This window comes from Stegostoma tigrinum, chromosome 45, assembly GCF_030684315.1.
Source record: "Stegostoma tigrinum isolate sSteTig4 chromosome 45, sSteTig4.hap1, whole genome shotgun sequence".
NCBI lineage: Eukaryota > Metazoa > Chordata > Chondrichthyes > Orectolobiformes > Stegostomatidae > Stegostoma > Stegostoma tigrinum.
Window position 1 is genome coordinate 7,633,339 of NC_081398.1, and position 20,900 is coordinate 7,654,238.

Consider the following 20,900-nt stretch of genomic DNA (forward strand, 5'->3'; position numbering starts at 1 on the left):
CTTCATGAGGTGTTGGTCTTGGATTTATTGTCCATCCCTTTCACAGCCCACCATGTTGCTGTGGGTCTTGGGTAATATGTAGGTAAGATTATGTAGCTTAGGTAAGGATGGCAGATTTTCTTGAAATCACAGATCCAACCAGATGAATTTTTACACCAATCCACAGTCATTCTATAATCATCATTAGACTCTTAAATTCAATAGAAATTGAGAATTAAATCCTACCATCTGCCATGGTGGGATTTGAGACCAGGTCCCAGAACACCACCTGGGTTATTTTCAATTCCAGATTTACTAATTGAATTTAAATCCCATCACCTGTCTTGATGGAATTTGAATCAGTATCCCAAGTTCATTAAGCAGTTTAGGCCTTTGATTTGCTTGTATAGTGACATTCTCAATATGCCATTATGTCTCAGTGCCTTGCCCAAGCAGTTAGGGGTGGATAGAAATTAATGGACTGACTTTACAGTTGACTCCTGTCTTGCACTCATCCAGTGCCATTTTTGCATGTGTGCACTGGAGCCCTATTTGATTTGCACACTTTTAACCTTCTCTTGTCTCGGACCAACTGTTATGTGCCAGTGTATTGAGCTGAGGTGTGCTAGATCCAGTGCAGAGTTTAAATCACATCAGAGTCTTTTGGTCTTTAAATGAGAAGGTAAAAAAGTTCACCATATCAATACTGGGGCTAATAGGACTTAATTGTAAAGATAGGTTGCAACTGATCAAAGAGACAGCAGTTTCAAAAGGCCAACTCCTGCTCTTAATTTGTATGCCTGCAGACTCTTTCTTTTCGTTTAGAAGATTAAAGAAAATGAGATGTTTCTGATTGGAATTGATTGCGTTAATGGGAAGAAGCTATTTTCTTTGATGGGAGAACTCCAGAACAAGGGAGGACAGAATCATCAGATTAGAGCTTTCAAGAATCCCCTCCTCATTTGGAAGGGAGCAGACATCTGAAAAGCTCTCCTCCCCCCCCTCCCCCCCCCCTCCTCCTCCTCCCCCTCCCCCCTCCTCCCCCTCCCCCCCCCCCCCCCCCCCCCCCTCCTCGTCTCACCCACCCACCCACCAAAAATGTCACTTAGAAGTCTGAAAGTCTCAGCACCAAGGAATTATGTTAGGCAAGGACATTAGGTATTGCAGAACCCATCTGTTTGGATGGAGTGAAAATGCAAATCAGAGGATCTGACTGGCCCCCTGTTTATTTGTCAGGCTTTGTGATGCTCTAAGTATTAACAGAGCACTTACTGCTTTGCAGGCTAGCTGAGGCAAGTGGCATCAGCACACTTTAAAGGGAGGCTAGTGCTCATATATGAAGAAAATAAAAGATGAGTTAAGATGGAACTGTCCCATGTGCAGTGCAAACACCAGCTCACACCTACTGGGCCTAATCACTTGTTTCTGGTCTGTAATTTCTATTTAATGTATTTCATGCAGCTTTCTGCTAACCACCCATCTAGTTTCTTGTGTTGTTTTCCTAGCTGATTCTTAATTGCTGTGTTAAACAGAAAGGTTCCAAAGAACCAATTCCTGAAGAGCAGGAGCTGGAATTTCGAGGAGTAGATGAGTTGGATGAACGACCAGAAAATGAATATGATATGGATTTCTATAAAGAGCCTGATAGGACTGAAAACGAGGATGCAGGTAACCAGACTAATATGTGTTAGTGCTAGCGTCTAGCCTCACTGTTACAGATAACAACAATTCAGTTCATACTCAGGATTCACTACCTCAATATTTTCTCACTGCAAGCACCTCTTAAGTTTTTCTCCCTCCGTGTTCCCTTGCCCCTGCAACTCACTCAAGCCAAATGTAAGCACTTGATGGCATGGAGTGGGGGGCTGAGGGAAACCATGGAGACAGATGGGTGTCAAGCCCAACCTTCGTGGAGGGTGATGGTGCAAATAGAACTGCACTGGAGCAGCCCTGATAACCAAGAGAGCAGTAAATGTATTGATTTACAGCAAGGTGCCTGCCTCTACAGGGGCAATCTCTTTGAACGGCAAACAGAAAGAATGAACTTGTGCTCCAGATTGCAGTGTTGAAGGGTGCTGAGGGCACCAAGTGGCAGTATAAGGAATAGATTTCCTTTGCACTGAACAGTACTCTGATCTTCTCTGGGTGACCAGATGGGTGGGATGAAATAGTAATGACAGGTCAGTTAACTGTGGTGGGAGTAACAATTGAGCTGTCACAACCCCTGACTTGCATCTTTAAGCAGAAGTCCCATCACAGCTCATTGCTAACTTGGAGTTATAGTCTTTCTGCACAGAAACATCCTTTACTAACTCATCTGTGCCCCTCTCACCTCAACCCATGCCTCTGATTCTGGATTCCCTGTTCCTGAGGGGGTTAGGGGGTAAGCTCTGGTTGTTTACCCGGCACATACCCCTCATGATTTAATAAATCTTGATAAGTTCATCCCTCAACACCCTATTCTCCAGGGAGAAAAGTCCTAGCTTACCCAGCCTCTCCTTATTTCCAGTTTCAGTAACAGTTCTGTAAGTATTTTTTGCACCCTTTCCAGTTTAATAACATCCTTCCTATAGCAGAGTGACCAGAACTGTATGCAATACTCCAGGTGAGGGTAACTCGTCCAGTTGGTATTGCTTTTGCTGTCTCGCTCATACATTCATCCATGTTGCAAATTGGTCAAGGACTGCTCGAGGCAGTGATTTCACTTTTCTCTCTCTCCATTTTGGGGAGCTCTTCAAATTTAATCCATGTGACTGCCAGTCCTCAAGGATCTCACTGCTGAATAACTTCTGTCTTCACAATAGACAAAACAGATCTTCCAGCTGAGGTTTGCAATGGCAAAATATCGCCATCATGCTCATCATCCTCTCCATCAGAGTCACAGGCCCAGGAGGTTTTTCTCGCGGTACCAGAAGAGTGTGAACCTAGTGCGCACAGGGCAGAACCTGACATGGTGGACTCTGCATCAGATGCTCCAGGACAGAGCAAACCTGCTGATGGTATGAAATTCTGTTAATGACTAATTGTTATCAAAGTCCATGTAAAGGCAATCTGCAGAGCTTTACACATAATGTCATAAGTCTGGAAATGTGTAGTCCTGTACCATTATTCAATTTATGTATGCACGCTCACCATTGAACATTCCTTCTTTCAGATTTTAGTAATCTATAGTATTTTCTATTTCTGTTATCACCTGGATTTGGTTGATGCGCAAAAGAATGCCAAAAATTGACATGGAGTTCATTCATCCTCTCAACACATGCACGCTTTAGTTACCATTGAAAATCTACTGTATTGTAGATATATATTGTCTGCAGTTTGCCCTCTCTAAGCTGTATGGTTGGATGGCACCATAGCAGTCAACAACAGATGGGCTGTGCAGAGTTTTCTTTCAAAATGTATGCAGCAAAGTCATGCAGCCACCTTGAGGGGACCACGGTGTGCAACACACAACTTGCAAAAGGATTGGAGGGAATTTCATAGCTTGCGCCTGATTTTGTGTGTCTTATATGTTTAAATATATATCCAGTCACTTCACCAAGAACCACCATTCCTTTTCCCTGTTAGCAGCTTTTCAGTTCTCCCAATTTGTCAATGCATTAGCTTGATTCCCGGCAGCACACTAACATCTTGTGTATACAGGAGCCTCCAGACACACACAGCATGTAACAGCACCCCCATACGCGTATTTGTAGTTTTGAGTACTTCTGTCACGACAGCAAGAGCTGCAATACTCCCCAGGTCCCTTCCCCATCTCTTGAGGAAGATCTGATAATTGTGTCCTCACAAGAGATCAGTCAATTGTGAAACATTTAGTGATTTGCTCAGTATAATCTAAAAATTCTATATCGTTCTATGGGGAGCCAGCATGGACGAGATGGACTAACTGACTTTCTTTTGTGCTCCTGTGACTCTGACCTCATGACTCGAATTTTTTTAATGCGTTGGGCTTAACTGTCCACATCAGTATTTGCATGCCTAACTGGACCTTGGAGAAGATCAGCATGGTGTTGTAAATACTTAAATGATATTGGCACATTTCAAACATTCCCTGCAGTGATGGTTATCTGGAGAGGAAGCCATGCGTTTATTGAACACTTTCACAGCTACAGGATGTCCCAAAGTATTTCGAAACCAATAAAATACCTTTTTAAAGAGCAGTCACAGCTGTAACGGGAAATGTCACTACAGCAATGAAATGGCAGACTGGTTATCTTGAGAGTGTAATATTGGGCAGGGTACAGATAGAACCTCTGTCTCCTGTTGGGACGTTTAACATCCACTGGAAGAGGCAGTTCAGAAGCACCTTGTATACATACAGGTGTTGACCCCAACTTTCAGCCAAGAATTCCTTGGTCATTAAATGTATTGCATGCGCGTGTTGCTTCCTGACTTTTGCCCCAGTGATCCTGAATTTTCCATCTACTTCATGCCCGTTTTGAGAGTGGTTTGGTGGGAATAATCCACTGGCTTTTTTAAAATCATAATAGCTGTACTGTTATTTAAACTGTCAAAAAATAGATAGCACAGGGCAGCTGTTCGTTGCTGAATTCAGAACTATGGCCAGCAGCCACTGGAAACATTGTTAGTATTAGTAGTTCTTTAGGTCTGGCTTTAATTTCTCAACCCTTCTAAAAACATTATTCACGTACGTACTTATTGCCTAAAATATTGGTCACAAAGACTCAATCCTTTTGGGAGTACAGTACTCCCTCAATCCTACATTGTAATGTCTGCTTAACTGTGTGGGCCAATTTAAAAAGGAAACTGCCTGTATTTATATTGCAACTTCTATGATCACTTGGTGTCCCAAGGCATCCTCAGCCAGTAGCCACTGTAACCAGCAGAGTGGGCTCTAGCCCTTCGGCGTATAAACCCAATTGTAGCAGGCCCGTTGTCCAGCCTCTGGTCTGAAGGAATTTGTCCCTTTGTTTTAAGTTTCCAGTTTGTTAAAGTGAAAATATTTTAATTGACAATTTTAGTAAATTGCACCACTTGTTGAAGAGAATCATTGCTAAATTGGGTGGAACTGTGTAGAAATTGTTAGCAGTTTTCATGAAAGCAAAAAATGATATAGTGCAGAAGGGGGTGCTGTTCAGCCATTAGATTTGCACAGACTATTTGGATGGAATCCAGTTACCATTACTCGCCTACTCTTTCCCTAAATCCTAGCAACTTCTAAAATGTTTTCTTTTAAATGTGGTTCTGCCAACACAATCTTTAGCCAGCTATAGGAGTGGAGTAAGAATGGCTTTGCTGATAGGCCCTCATTTATTATTGAGATGCAGAAAAAAACCCTGGGAATTGAAAATGAAAGCCGAAAATACTGGAAATGCATAAGACTGGTAGCTAGAAAGGGCATTTTAGGTGTGACCATTAAGTATTTTATGAAAAGTGGAACAGACTAAGAGATAACCCAGAGATAGTAGGAGCTGCAGATGCTGGCGAATCTGAGATAACAAGGTGTAGAGCTGGATGAACACAGCAGGCCAGGCAGCATCAGAGGAGCAGGAAAGCTGATGTTTCTGAAGAAGGTTCTAGGCATGAAACGTCAGCTTTCCTGCTCCTCAGATGCTGCTTGGCCTGCTGTGTTCATCCAGCTCTCTACACCTTCTTAAATAAGAAAGAACCCAGGCCATTTGTCATCTTTTAGGTGTGGTTATCCAGCATTTTTGCCCTTTTAATTGCTATTTTTCTTCTCTCTCCCTTTCCTTTGGGGAAATAAACTGTTCTGAGTCCTTACCTTTTTGCTTCACTTGGTCATGTTTTGCTTCTCTCACAGATGCTGTGAATCTGGGCCAAACTGCTCAGCTAAGCCCTGCAACAGTGTCCACATTATCATCGTCCTCGCCTTCCTCTTCTCCTCCCTATCCCAGCACCGTTGCCGAATTTGCACCAGTGGACAATGACGACGATGATGGGATGAAACGTTTTGAACAGGTAAGGAAGAGGGTTGGACACTTTGCACAACCGGCTTGTTCTTTCCAGGTAGAAAACCCAGGAAGCTGCAAATGGTGCCTCAATTGCAGGCTGCCTTTTACCTGCTCCAGTAGATGGATTTCTAAAATTTAAGGTCTCAAATTCTTGCTGATACTTTAGTCAAAAGGATCTTTCTTCAATGTGGACTCTCCAAAGTGGACCTTGTAATAAAGGGAAGACTTGCATTTATATAGTGCCTTTGCCAACCTCAGAACATCCCAAAATGCTTTACAGCTAAGGAAGTAATTTTGAAAGTAGTCCTAATAGTGATGCAGGTAACTCAGCAGCCAGTTTCCAAACAGCAGTATAAAGTATTTATTTCCCTGGAGGATTGCTGAACTTTTCCATGTGGGTCAATGTTCTTAAGTGCAAGAGTGTTGCCCCTTTTCTTCATTCCTGAAATATTGAGCCCGATTTCTAAAATGTAAAGCTGGTCCTCAAATAAGCAGTGCCAACGTCTCTCAATGTTGACGTGACTTTTCTGCAATCACTGTGTGACAGGAGGCTGAGAAAATGGTGGCGTCCCTACACGACAACTCACTGGACGATGAACGATTTGTTGAGATGATGCAAGATCAGAGGAATCGAGCTGCTGCTGCCTTACCCCTCTCTCATGAGGCAGCCATGAAATGGTTCTATAAGGATCCGCAGGGAGAGATCCAAGGTAAGAAACTGAGTGGAAGTGGGCCATTTTAAAAAGAAAGAGGGAGTATCTTGGTGCGGTTCTCAGCCTGGTAACACAGTGAGCATTCAAGTCGCTTCCTGGACCATCTAACTGCACAGGCTACAAAGTCGCATGCCTGATTTCCAACTTGTCCAGATTTTGTTATCCTCACTCAGGGAGTCTGTGGTCTTGCTATGATTGGCATCAAACCTTCTTAAGCACTGTAGAAAGTGCCTGGCAAGGTGACTGCTTTTGATGATTACCCTGGTCCTCAATGAAAGTGTGGACAATGTGTGTGATGTGCCTTCGAAAGACTGTTCACCTGACTGATATTGCAAATCTGGGACCTTTCTCCACTCTCCCCTACGCAAATTAGTAGTCTGGCTTAACAGTGGTGTGGGAACTTAATTGCTTGCTTTTTCTCCAATTCGGTGAAGCCTAAAACTACTGTGTTGACTTTTTATCAGGTCCGTTTACGACGCAGGAAATGGCTGACTGGTTCCAAGCTGGATATTTTCCCATGTCTCTCTTGGTTAAACGGGGTTGTGATGAGGGCTTCCAGCCTCTCGGGGATGTGATTAAGATGTGGGGAAGAGTGCCTTTTGCTCCTGGCCCCTCTCCTCCACCATTGCTGGTAAGTAAGCATTCCTTGCTGAGATTTGATTTCCCTTGGGGAAAAGAGGGGTATTGAGTGTAGTGAGCTTAGTCAAAAGTCCACATTCCTTTTTTTACACACACTTTTGTCATGCCCTATATTATATCTGTATGCACAACTTGGACATTTAGATACTCACCTTCTGCAAGATTACACTGTAATGGGGTCATTGGAGGGGAGAATGAGAGTGGTAATGCCCCAACACTCCCTTGCTTTTTGCTTTGCCTCGCCTATTGCTGCACTGACTTGAGCCAGGTTCTCCACATGCATAACTTGCAATGGTGAACCCTTTCTGAGCCACTTCCTCTTCACGCTGCCAAAATATGTCTCCCGTTCAGTGCTGTTGACATGCTCAGCTGAGCTCTCAAATCTCTGCTGCAGCAACGAGTGGCCAATGCAGGCACTTGAGCATTTGGGACTGATGCATTGATAATTTGGTGACAGCTCCAATCAATTCCCAACTAATGTGGTCTCCTCGGGCATCAGATACCCCCAGAAAAATATAGGGCGCAGAATTTTCAAGTTCTGATTCAGTAGCATTCTGTGCCATGGTCTGAGGTTAGAGTTGCCTCCAGGCTACAATGTACTCTTGTGGAATACTTGTAAATGTGTGGACCACACCTATGGAGTGAAATGATTTCTAGGTTGACTGATACCAGTGCAGCATTCAGAAACATAAACTGGTGTATTCATTTGCCCCTTTATTTAACAAGTAGATTTGTTTCCTGGTGAAGGTAGAAGCAAAACAAGCTAGGCATCAGCGTGACGACAAATTTCTGTGCCCTTTAAGTGGGCGATGGAATTTTGTGGAAAAACAGCCGTGAATTTCATTGTGGCTAATTTTTGACCTGGGTGGCTGAGGCTGCTCTCTAGTCAGCATATTTCACTGACTTGATTTAAGTGAAGACATAATAGTGATTTCTCTGCTTATCCTTTTTCTTGAATTGCTGATGCACTGTGAATTTGTGGAGCCGTTCCATGGTTTAGACTGAGGGAGCTAGTTGAGTTACAGATTGTGCATAAAATACTGAAGTTGTGGCACAAACCATGATTGTTGCAATGGTTTGGTTTGTTGGCCACACATATGCAGTGGGTGTCAGATTTCAGAACCATTTGTTCTCGGCCTAGTTGGCAGAGCATGCTGGGTTAGATTGTTGAATATTAAAAATTGTTTAGTAACATTGTTTGTGAGCAGGTTGACATTCTTGTTTCCTCCGTTTCTTTTTCTGCCCAGTGTGCCCCACCTTTTCTGTTTAATCTTGGCAGTTCAAGCAACTGGTCCCCTACAGTGAAATGATTTGCATTTTAATAGCATTTTTAATAGCCACCAGACTACTTGGTGCTTTTCAGCTAACTACATACCTTTTTTTAAAGTTGTTCAGTGGCACACTCGCGTGAAGAGTGTATTGGCAAGGTAACCTCATAATTGTATTTCTCTTTACTGCCCCCACCCCCACCTTGCTTCAGCAAGTCCATAACCAATGGTAACCACCTCCCTTGGAGGGGTGGGCTATCCTCCACCCAAACCAATGGTCTGATGTGCTAATGCCCCTGCGGACTGCAGCATCATAATTATCATTCTAATCGTTTGACATTTCCATCGTTCTAGTAGTTGATTGTTGTTTTTAAGGTTGCCACTTGACAGTTGCATTCTTCGCATTAGGAGTAAAGTTGACAGTAATTATTTTGGGGGTCCTTATCCTCCCTTTCTTAACAGCGTGTCCCTTACTCTGTAAACCATCAGCCAAGCAACCAAGAGAACGGACAAGTGGAATTGTGGTCTCCTCACAGCCCTGCTGAAAATGCTACTTTATGTCAGCAGGTAGGAGGCACACATTGGCTGTAAAATTAGACATCAGTATGTGACAGGGAGTACTATCCAAGACTCAAACTAAAATCACTAATGTATCCTCTTGAAATAATATCCACCCTCTGCTATTTTATGTTAAATAAGGATGTGCAAATCGAACCAGTACCATTGTCGCTGGTGCCACTGTCCAGTGACCAAATAAGGTGTGTGTCCATGTGGGTTATGCCTGGACAGCAGGCCATGGTCTCTTTCCTGACCCTTGAATGAGCTTACTTGACAGTCTTCAGCCCATCAGTGCTCCCAGTTGGCCAGTAAGTTAGCAAATTGATAGTTTCAAATAAAGACCTTTAGTTTGAATTTTATTTGTAAAGTTTCAGCCATTATTATAGTCTGCCACTTCTTCATTCTATTTTTCTCCCTATCTGCATTTCACAGGTGTCTCCCAAGACTAACCAGTACAAATATTTGCCTGTGGTAAAACCTATGTGTAAAGGTGACCGAGCAATCTATTTGCAGAATTGGGTTTTTCAAAGCGCATGTTGGTTTGAAAGGCGGAGAGCTCGGAGTTTATTTTTTTTCAATTGGAGTTTGTTTGGTTTTGGTAGGGCGATATGGACCAGGGGAGACTGAAAAAGCAGCGGGAGTTGGCAGCTGCCTTGTACCATCAGCTTCAGTACCAGCAATTTCTGCAACTCATAAACAGGTAAGAAGTGTGGGTATCTTGAACTCTTGTGGACTCTAAGACACCCCTAGACCTGTGATATCTTTCATCTAACCATTTACTTGCCCACAAGCGATGTTATTGCAATGGTTTGACAATATTACTTTAAATTCAGGGCATCCAGTTGAGACGTGGAGATGATGCTAGGTTAGTCCATAGAGAGTCTGTACTGATCTAAACCTGGCCCAAAATGCCTTTTCAAGCCTCGCAGATGACCTCCGAGCCTATGATTCTAAGTGGCATCCTGGTGTTTTGTTTTCCAGCTGCAGTAGATGGATACTTGGCCCAAGTTAAAACTCTTCTGCCACTGCTGCATAATGACATAAAGTCATTTGCTGCTTTGGTCTTTGCACTGTTCAATCCAACTTTTTATGAATCTTTTGTGTTGGCTGATATGTGTAGTGTTAATGTTGAGTAATGGAATACTTTCTGCTGTATTAGCTTCCTGTAGCATGCCCAAGTTAGGGCAAATCATGGGCTGACAGAGACAGACTTCAGTTTTCTTCTGCACTAATGTCATCTGATTTTTTTCTCCCATGATGCATTTATATGGTGTCCGAGATGCTTAGGAAATAGTGGTATGAGCGAAGAGGCCCACTGGGATCTGGATTCGCTTAGCAACCTGTATTTGTGGAAAAGAGAGGGGCTTTGTTCTTGGCTGTTTGACTGGGTTCTGAACTATGGTTTTCCAGGTTTATTAGAGCAATTGTGCTTTCTGTAGACTGACACTACTATACATGTTGCCTTTGAAGGTCTGTTCACTTGAAATGAAACAGATTGGTCCATCCACACTTGCAAAGAGGGCCTTGACCATCAGTTGTTACATTACTCCCAGATTTTCTGAATCGGCTTCCGATTTTTGCTTGGTTCTGTTGAATAAGGTGTAAAATAAGTCATTCACTTCCATGACTCGGGGAATTTGGTTCATTAGGCAGTTGTCAACTTTGCTTACCTCAGATCCGTTTACATACAGAACCCCCAGCTCAGGACTACATCTGGTGTAGCATGCAACCTCCTTGATGTCAGCAAAATACTTGGCGTTATTTATAAGTTTCCAGTCTGCCTCACCTTCAACCTGACACCTAGGCCTGAATACTGACAGTGTTTTGCCTGAAGTGCAACTGAATGAAGAGCAGTGAAATATTTTATTCCTCAGCTGGTAAATACACTGAAAGCTTTTGGCCTTGAGATATAAAGATTTCAAGGCCCCAGTCCACCCCATACCCTTTCTCGTGGCCAGCCATTGAAGTATACAGTGTTATCTGATCTCATTTTGCTGCTATGTTTGATCTGTGTGCCCTAATCCCACCACACAGTTTTGGGATTGGAGTCACATATAGGCCTCTCTGAACAGAAATGATAAGATCTCTTCCCCGAGGGAAGCACTCAGGATTTTACAGCCCCTCAATGGTGCTAATGGCTGATTTGTTATTCTGTAGCCAGCCCATGTGTTAGCAGGTTTGCTGAATTGAATTTCAGAACTCCAGAACTAATGTTGTAACCCCGCTTTTACCATTCTCAAAAATATTCTAATTACTCAACCCTGTGTCTGTTTCTGATGTGGGTTTGTTGTCAGATTATGTACTTAAAGTCGGGGGCTTAAGATGTCTTGACTTGAATCAGACTTGGGTGGATTCTGTCCCTTGCCTATTGCCTCCAGTGTGAAGCTTCTAACTCTGTTATTTGGTCATTTGCCAGAGGCTATGCTGGGTGACTGGAGTTGAGACATGGTCACCTGCCAACGGTACAGAGTAGTGATAGTGGCGGCACTGCTCTTCAGAGGGTGCAGGTTTGGACTAGGCAAAGGAAACTTTACTCCACCACTAACTGTGGTGTATGCCTGGACCCTCAGTGTCTGTGCCTTGGGTGTGTTTTTCCAGGGAATTAGGCAGCCACCCCGTTCATAGGTACAGAAACAAACATTCCACAGCTGAATATAAAATTTATAATGACCCTCCTTTTCTTTGTAGCCGGCAGCAACTAGTGCAGTGTGCACTGCAGCAGAAGGCAAACATGACACCCCAGCAACAGCAGCAACTTGTGGTGTTCCTGCAGCAGATCCAGGCCCTCAAATCAAGGTAATGGTATTTACCCTCCTACAAACACCACATTGTGCAATAGTTGCACTAACTGTTCTGTTTTACATTCAAATAATCATAGGTTAAATTAAAGTTAGAAAATTCTGGTTTTGCTGCACTTGACAGCAACAATGTGATATGTAGCAGTAATTTGCACTTAATGTATAAACTCTTGCCTGTGTGATATTCTTAATCTATCAGCATAAACTAAACATTTACTGAGGTTAGTTTGGCACCTGATGTGTATTTGGCCTCCAGCAAGCTATGAATTTGAATCATCAATGCTTGTGTTATTGGCATTATCTAGGAACATGGGCAGTGTGGTACTGAGAGATCCAAAGCTATTCATTTTGCCATAAGTAGAATGCTTCAAGTGACCAAGTCAAGATGGAGTCTCAGACGTTTCTATTTTCAGGTCACAAGCTTTTAAGTGATATCGTGTGCTTGTATCTTAAAGGTGTACTGCCATTAGACAATAGTGCTGTGTCCATAATAGACTGGGAGTGCCTGTTGTCTTGATGATTCCTTTCTCTTCTATCAAAAGACTATTATGAAGAATTTCATAACAGAATTTGTTAGACTGACTTTATGGTCCTGCTTGAATTTCCACTGTGTGTGTGCAGGCATGTGTGTTCTGAGAGATGAACGTAAAAGGAGGCAGATGTTAAAGTTGTGATTTACTATGTTCATTCAGCTGGTCGAATTTTTTAATTAGCAATGTGTTCCCTGAAATTTGAAGATGATGGGTGCAGTTGATCAAAGTTCAAAATATTGAAGGAAACTGAAGTCAAGATAGAGAGAAGCAGCTTCCCATGGTTAACTGGTCTGGGACTCAGTAACATGGGGTTGGTTCTAATTCTAAATGTTTAAAAATAATTAGGAAACACTTTCCCCATGCCAAATATAAGTTTAGAACTCTCTTCTGAAAGGTGCAGTTAATGCTTAATCAATTAATTATGATTGAAATTGGGCATTGGCACTCTTTCCTTAATCAGTCAGAGCATTGAGTACAGGACTTGGTGTGTTGTGCTATAGCTGTACAAGACGTTGGTATGGCTACATTTGGAGCACTGCATATAATTCTGGCCCTGCTATAGGAAAGATGTTATAAAACTGGAAATGGCACAAAAAAGATTTACAAGGATATTACTGACTGGAAGGTTTGAGTGACAGTTGTACGGTGGGATTTTTTTTCTTGCTGGAGCGTAGGAGGCTGAGGACTGACCTTATAGAGGTTTATAAAATCATATGGGGATATTGATAAGGTAAGTAGCCAATGTGTTTCCCCCAGCATAGTGGAGTCCAAAATAGAGGCATAGGTTTAAAGCAAGAAGAGAAGGATTTAGAAGGGGCATCTTTTTCACACAGGCTGTGCATGAGCTGCCAGAGGTGGGTACAGTTACAACGTTTAAAAGATATTTGGACGAATATGCGGAAAGGAAAGGTTTGGGGGGGGATATGGACCAAACACAGGCAAATAGTACTAGTTCAGCTTGGGAAACCAGGTCAGCATGGACGAATGAGGATGAAAGGTCTGTTTCTGTGCTGTATGACTATGACCTGCGTCGTCCTTTTCCGTTATGAAGACCAACACAGTATTAAGGACAATGCGAATGTTTTTAGGTCCACACAAAGATTGCTTCAGTAGTCCCTAATAGGCCTTATTCCTAGTCAAGTTATTTCTTGCAATTTATGTACTTTAAAACAAAAACACACTAATCTAGAGATAGCAAGAATTACAGATGCTGGAGTCAGTGGCAGAACAGTATGGAGCTGGAGGAACAGAGCAGGCCAGGCAGCATCAGTGGAGAAGGAATCTTAATGTTTCGGGTCAGGACTCTTCTTCAGAAATGGGGAGGGGGAAGGGTGCTCGGAAGTCAATTAGAGAGAGGAGGGGTAGGTCTGGCGAAGGTTGGTGGGATGGTGATAGGTGAGTGCAGGTAGGCAGTGGAGGAGATTGGTCAGTGGGATGGGTGGGGCTGACAGCTGGGAGAGAAGATGGACAGGTTGTCATGGCAATGAGGTGGGATGAGAGGGAGGCTTGGGCATGGGATCAGGCAAGGAGTGGGGAGATTTTTTAAACTGTGGAATTCACCAGTTTTAAAATCTCCTCACCCCTGGTCTCATCCCTTGCCCAAGCCTCCCTCTCATCCCCGCCTCATTGACATGACAGTCTGTCCATCGTCTCTCTCACCTATCCGTCCCACCCATCCCACTGACCAATCTCTCCCACTGCCTACCTGCACTCAGCTATCGCCATCCCACCAACCTTCCCCAGCCCCACCTGTCTTCTCTCTCATTTATTTCTGAGCTCCCTTCCCCCTCTGTTTCCTCTGCCTTCCACACCTGTTAAAAGTACCCCCCAACACGTGCGCACACAATGGAAGACGTTGGTTCCAATCGTATTCGGATGTAACTCGTCCAATTTGTACAGGCCCCGCTTCCCCAAAATGACTGTAATATTTTAGGAATCTAAAGCAATCCCTCCTGCAGTAAGAATAATCCAGAAATCTAAACATCCATTTCTGACCTAACTCCCCAAAGTCTGCTTGCAGGACCTCATTTCTCTTTTTTCACTTATGCCATTGGTCCCATCATGGAGCCCAGCCTCTGTCTGTTCACCCTCCTCTTTCAGGATGCCCTGCAGCTGTTCTGTGAAAGTCTCCACCTTAACAACTGGGAAACAAAGTATTGTGCTAAGATATACTTATAGCTGTTCCATTCGGACGTAATGTGTACGCTTGTAGTCATCCAGAAGCATTTCTTAATTCCCACGTAGTGCAGGATGTGCACATCATGAGCCTGAACTCCCAGATGTCTTTCATTAATTAGAATATGAGCTGTTGTTCATTTTATCCATATTTTTACATTAGCACAGCTTAGAAGTTTGTTTCTTGTTTGTTAGTCAAACAACCAGACCTCATCATCTCTATCTAACGAAGAAATTTAGTGTTGAAGTTGTAAAACATTAATTATCTGTGGGAAGCTATACATTTTACAGCCTCAGCTTAAATTAATATCCAGTTCTGAGACACTAGAAATACCTATCAGTTAGTTATCTGCTTCCATGTCGTGTCATACTTCGATTTTAAAGTCATTCCACCGCTTGTCTGTCTGCTCCTGGGACCTCTCTGCTCTCAGTGCTGCGTTTAACCTTACCACTACCGCCCTCAAGTACCCCTACAAGTTTTCCAATAGTCAATCAGCTTTTTATTGCTCTCTGTAACCTTATTGCTGCCACTCTTGAGTCCCACCCAAGTCCAGCATCAGTCTCTGCTTCCGGAACCTTTCAGCTCCTGCTTTTGGTTTCCACCTTGTCAGCTCCTCTCATGTATTCATTTCTTGGTTCCTAATTTAATGAATGTAAAGAGAGCTTTGACATAAATGTGTATGTGACATAATGCACAGAATATATGGGTGAATTTTTAAGTTGTTACAAACTCAGTGAACAAAAGGTAGGGACAGATTTTTTAAAATGAGACTCAAAGAAAAATATACTTTTTAAATCTTGCTCAAAAATGGTATTATCCCAATCTGGCACCCTTCCATTTATAGAATTGGAGTCAACAGGATTTGGTGGAAGCGCACATGATTTGTGACAAAGGAGGGTAATTTGATTGGGCAATTACATTGATGTGGAACAGATGATCAAAAATTTAACTGCACTCCATGACGTAAAAATATTTCTTCGATTTGGCTAGTGTTTCATCAGAGCTGTGAGAGTGGGTGGCTGCTTTGTTTTCTCTCTGGGTTCTCAAGTGCGGTTTCCTGACCACTGATTGGAGTGGAATTGTGAAACACCGTCCAGATTTGAGTGCTGAGAATTGCAATTTGACTTGTTAAGTAGTCTTCAGGCAGTGACCCTGATTATATTGTAAGTATTCTGTTCATTCCAAAAGCAAGAATGAACAATGGCTTGGACGACTTCCAGTGTCACATTTTATTTATCTAATAGTGACCATATGCCCACCTGAAAAAACCAAGAAGCATTGAAAATTCACCTTCATTTTTGTCCCCCATCTCACAGGTGTGCAGAGCAAAATTTGATTCCTGCTATCAACAGATCCATGTCAGTGCCTGAAACTGGGTCTCTGTGGGACCTTCCAACTTCTGCTTCGCAGCCCTCAGGTGAGGATCCACTCGCATTTCATGAGGTTTTGAGTGGCATTTGGTGCTACTGAGGCTAATGCTCAGTAGCTGAAGTTATGCACTGGACTGGTTTGTTGGATGATGTGCACTAATTTTGAATAAATATTTTCAAATCAAATTTCATCACATTTTCCTTTGTAAAATGTGCATTCTCTCTCCTTTACCAAATTTTCAGCTCTGCCTCTGTGTATGCTTGGATTCCTGCTTGGCTCCCAGTCCTTGCAGGCAAGCAGGACAGAGCAGGGCCAGTGATGATGTTTTTAGTGACTGGCAGTGGTGTTCTTTTTTCTATTGCTACATTGCCAGCTTTTCATTCTGAGTTTTGTCTTAATGTTTCCCATAATCATGGCTGACGTTCATCTCAGTAGGCCATTAGTATCAAGTGCTGTGTATTGGGCTGTGTGGCACCTATTTAAAGGAAGAACAAGCCTGCTGTGCTGTTCAGTAAGACCATGGCTGATCTGATTGCATTTTGAATTCCATGTACTCATCTCCCCCTGATGACCTTCGATTTCTTTGCCTAAGCAGAACCTATTTGCCTGCGCCTTAATAATGAATGAATGAAAAAGATTCATGGTCATTATGACACTGGAGGAGTCATTCAGTTGTGGGAAACGTTCCTGCTAATTTTTGTGGTTACTGCATGGACTTCGGATGAGTCTGAACGGTATATTTAAACCGAGTCAAGGTCATGCAACGGAGTATGTTGGAATGTGCTCTTAGTGAGGTGTTGCACAGCTGTGCATTTGTGCAACTTACAGGGAACATTGCTTACGGGCCATTCAGCCCATCAAGTCCATGCCAGAAGGATCCTGTTCCACTGTAGTCTCATGAATCTGGCTAATTCAGGATATTCCACGCCAGTGAGGAAACAGGATGAACCCCTGGCCAGTGTACAGGTCACCTGTTCAGGTCAGGTGTGTGCATAATGGCAGAGTTGGGGGAAAGGCATTTAGATTGTCATCCTAAAACCTGTTTTTGATGCACTTTTGTTAATTAATGTTGAGTTTTAGAGACTCTAGAGTTTTACTTTTAAAAATGCGTGCACTTTTTGTTCCAGGTTGTGATGCAGGGAGCTTGTGGGATTCAGCATCTCAGGGTCCTCTGCTGGAACAAATTCAAAAACTAGAGCGAGAGAAAGCTACAAAAGTAAGACCTTGCTGTTGTTTTGATTTTGATGGCTCCACAGAATAGATGCATCCTGTTTTAATGCGAGGGGAAGGTTCCAACACATTTGTGGAGTGTTGTGGTTGTGGGTTTCAGACTAAGGGGATCTGAACTTGAGCTGGAGCTCCTTTTTTTTTATTCCACAGATCTTCAAAATTATTTAATTCTCTCTCTTGTAGGAGTATGATAATTCGTGTCTTGGTTCTCTTTATGTGCTGACTTTTTGAAAGATGCAGTTGTGCAAAGGCCCACATTTCTGCTTTCTGCCTATTAACCCCCTCTAATTGTAACCTGTCCAGCGATCTCTTATGATTTTTTAATGACATTTCTTAACTTGAAGCCTGGCAAGTCTTGACAACTAAAGGAAGTATCTCTCCTCTTGACCTTTTACCCAAGATTTCAGTTCTGTAACCTCTGGTCATTGATCTACTAGGCAGAGGGAAAAGATTTTCTCTTTCTACACAATCAAAACCTCTCAACATCTTGAACCTTCCAAAAGGTCATCAATTTCCTATTCAGAGGAAATGGTTTGGACTCTTTCAACCTTTCCTCAGACCTGAACCCTCATCCCTAGTAACATAATGTTGACTTGTTAGTAAACTTTTGGCTTTCTGACCTGGTAAATACTTTGATATGAAATTTTGCCTTTACACCTCAGTCACTCATACGGAAGCTGGTGCAAGATCCTGGTGCAAGTGTCAGTGTCCATGGAAGATTGCCAGGAGTATTAGTGTGTATTAATTTGTTGCAAGTTCATATATACCTGTTAGTGTTTGCAGAACCAAATAAGTTCAGAGATTGTTGTTGAACAAGGTATATGTCTGAAATCTATTACGTGTTAATATAACAGCTTCAAACACAGTCCCAAGAAGTGTGCAGTTCATCTTGAACATTTTGAACCTGATACTGTACTGTTATGCTGATTTGCTTCTACAACTATCTGGCCATGAAACAAGTTAATGAGAGGTATTCTGTAAAGGCGACCCTCCTGTCTAGGGTAAGCATTTTGCCCAAAACCCTTGTCTTTGCAAAACTAGTGAAACAACCGGGCATCTGGATCTTGTAATTTGTGTCCATTCCTCATGCGTGTCCCAGACAGTTTGTGATGGCAGTAGATACAACATGACACGCTTCTACCAATGTTTTGCTAGTTGTTGATCAGGTACAGGAACCTTGGCTTTTCACAGTTAACTGTACTGATGAGCTAATGTTTTGTTTAAATATTTTCCAATTCTAGGCTTTGGAATTAACTGGAGCTTGTAGCTGTTTGTTTCTGAAAGGAATGCTAGTAAAGTGATTCCATAGGAAAGTAATAAGACTAGTGTTAAAATGTGCATTGTGCGCACTCTGAAACAGATGTATTATTTCTGGAATCAGGGAATGGGGCAATGAGGGTACTAACTCCAGTTTCAAAAAAGGCAGTTCAGAGGGACACTGTGAAATGAGCACAACCGTGCTTGTTTTGAACCATATTGGATATTTTGATAACATAAAAGCTTTTACTCTTCAGCTCCCATCCCCTACTCCCTGTGCGCAATGTTCAGTGACCTGTAACATGCTGTGAGGCTGCAGTTACTTTACCACTTTGGCGTAGTTTCACTTGGCATGAGTGTGGAAGTTCTATAGATCTGGCAGCAAAGTCCTACCCTGGAACAAAACATGGCAAGATCCTGGAAGTTAACAGCCCTTCCCCTGTCCAGAGATAGAATTTGAAAGTTTCCATCTCTGTCTCTGGGCAGAGATAGAAACTTGCAAATGTACATTCAGGCGAAGCAGAGTAGGTAAAGTGTACAATGTGGGTCGTCTGTGCTGACACATTTTGTCATCCTTTCTGGATACTGAGAATTGTATTGATGAGGGAAACCTCTCCCAAACTGTCTTGGGTAACTGGAGTGTTGCTTGTTCAGCTAAAGCAGGAGCGAAGAGACGCCGAACTCAGGAATAAAAGGGAAGAGGATGACAGAAAACGGCAGGATGAAATCAGGTGGCAAGAGGAAGAACGTAAACGTCGGGATGAGGATGAGCTAACTAGGAGGAAGCAGGTAATGTGTGCCCGATTATAGTTTCTATCACCCTAAACCACTCCTTAATCCATGACTTTTATGATTTCTTCTGTAGGTTTCTTGATCTGTGGCATGATTTGTTTTCACGTTTTCAGTCAGAAACTGGTTAATGAATATGTATCAAGATGGTGGACAGGTGGAGAAGTGTGAGTTTGTTCACTTTCCTCATACAAATAGAAGGGCAGCAGAGGTTTTAAAAGCATGAAACTGGTGTGCAGTATTCAGAGACTTGGGTGTACTCACACAGGGAGAAATGATGTAACTTCAGATATAACAAGCAATGAAGGTAAGTGGCGTACTGGCCTTGATTGAAATAGGGTTGGAGTGCAGCAAAGACACTTTTCTGCAAGTATACAGGGTTTTGTTGAGACCATAGTTAGTATATTCAGTACCATTTTGGTCTCTGTATTTTAGGGTACAGTGGAAGTTGAGTGGATTGGCCCTCATTGTCCCTCAGGGCTGAGTAAATGGGACCAAAACTCTTGGAATTATGAAGGATAATGTGATCTGTCAGAAATGTCAAACCAACACTGAAAGTTGTTTCTGCTAGCTGGACAATCTAGACCGCAAAGATTGGTTTGTGGATAAGGGGTCAGTCGTTAAGGTCTCCATTGAGAAGTGACTTATCACAGTGTTCAGAATTGCCTGGCCCAAGAGAGTTGATTGCTCCACTGTTGAGTGTATTTGAGTCTGGGATAGACAGTTTTGAATTGTCGAATTTGGTAATTGGGTGGGAAAGTGGAGTTGAAACTCTAGACGAGTATTGAATGTATTGAGCAGCAAAGCAAGCTGAAGAACTTTACTAGTCTGTTGCTGTTCCTATTTCTTGTGTTCTTATGGTGACCTATGCTTTTAGCAATTGTTCCAGACTTGATGTATTGTACAGTGGATATAGAGTTGTCTAGCCCAGAAGGTCCAAAGTTTTTATTCACAAGGAGCTGTTCCAAGTTACATTGTGGTTATCTGGTAGGCCTCTGTATCCCTGGATTAGTAAGAGGAGTGAGCATATGGGTGAACTTTGGTCTCCTGGTTGTTTGGTCATTGACACCTGTTGGGTGGGTGCCGTTTCTGTTGGTCCACAGCAGGATTAGAGTGATGGTGCAGTTCATCTATGGTCAGACTGCCTGCTGACACTTTTGAGCGATAGCCACTCAGATGCAACAGCCAGAGAGTTGGCTGCCAGTCTGGGAGCTGTGCCCTGCATGAGTTGGCAAGGGAAAATCTGGATTCAAGGGGAGAGTAGTGAGGTGGATTATATATTGTCAAAGGAAAACTATTTATTCTCAAACCATGCAGTTCTCTTGCTGATGCTCATGGTGTGGCATTTGAGGAGGGCCTTGCTAAGATTAAGCACTGATGGTATGATTCCAAGTCAGGCTGATATGTGGTTTGGAGGCACTTTTCAGATGGTGTTACTGAAAAATATGTGCAGTTGCCCTTCTCAAGGGGCCTAGGTAATGCAAGATTATTGTGTTCCTTCCTGTGGCTAATGTTGCAACCACAAGATTCTCTTGACTTCTTCTTACTGATGTCTCCATTTGCAATCTCCCAACTGTTTGGCAGCAAGCCAGCAGGTAGGAAATTTGATCAACTCAGTTGCATTTATCTGTTATCAATTTCACTCCCCTTTATGTC

At 42.8% G+C, this 20,900-nt stretch overlaps 1 protein-coding gene across 6 annotated transcripts in view; it reads left to right on the plus strand.

The window, feature by feature from the left end:
- The window catches only part of LOC125448629 (GRB10-interacting GYF protein 2-like), a 105,918-nt gene that overhangs the window by 60,150 nt on the left and 24,868 nt on the right, over window positions 1-20,900 (plus strand). For 5 of the 6 annotated variants that reach the window (XM_048524040.2, XM_048524039.2, XM_048524044.2 and 2 more), the window contains 11 exons: window positions 1,512-1,647; window positions 2,784-2,978; window positions 5,762-5,919; window positions 6,460-6,622; window positions 7,090-7,256; window positions 8,995-9,099; window positions 9,693-9,790; window positions 11,779-11,886; window positions 15,914-16,014; window positions 17,096-17,184; window positions 19,110-19,244. In XM_048524040.2, the coding sequence (XP_048379997.1) occupies window positions 1,512-1,647; window positions 2,784-2,978; window positions 5,762-5,919; window positions 6,460-6,622; window positions 7,090-7,256; window positions 8,995-9,099; window positions 9,693-9,790; window positions 11,779-11,886; window positions 15,914-16,014; window positions 17,096-17,184; window positions 19,110-19,244 (1,455 nt within the window). The remainder of the gene's footprint in view (window positions 1-1,511; window positions 1,648-2,783; window positions 2,979-5,761; window positions 5,920-6,459; window positions 6,623-7,089; window positions 7,257-8,994; window positions 9,100-9,692; window positions 9,791-11,778; window positions 11,887-15,913; window positions 16,015-17,095; window positions 17,185-19,109; window positions 19,245-20,900) is intronic. The other variant, XM_048524043.2, reaches the window with a different exon arrangement.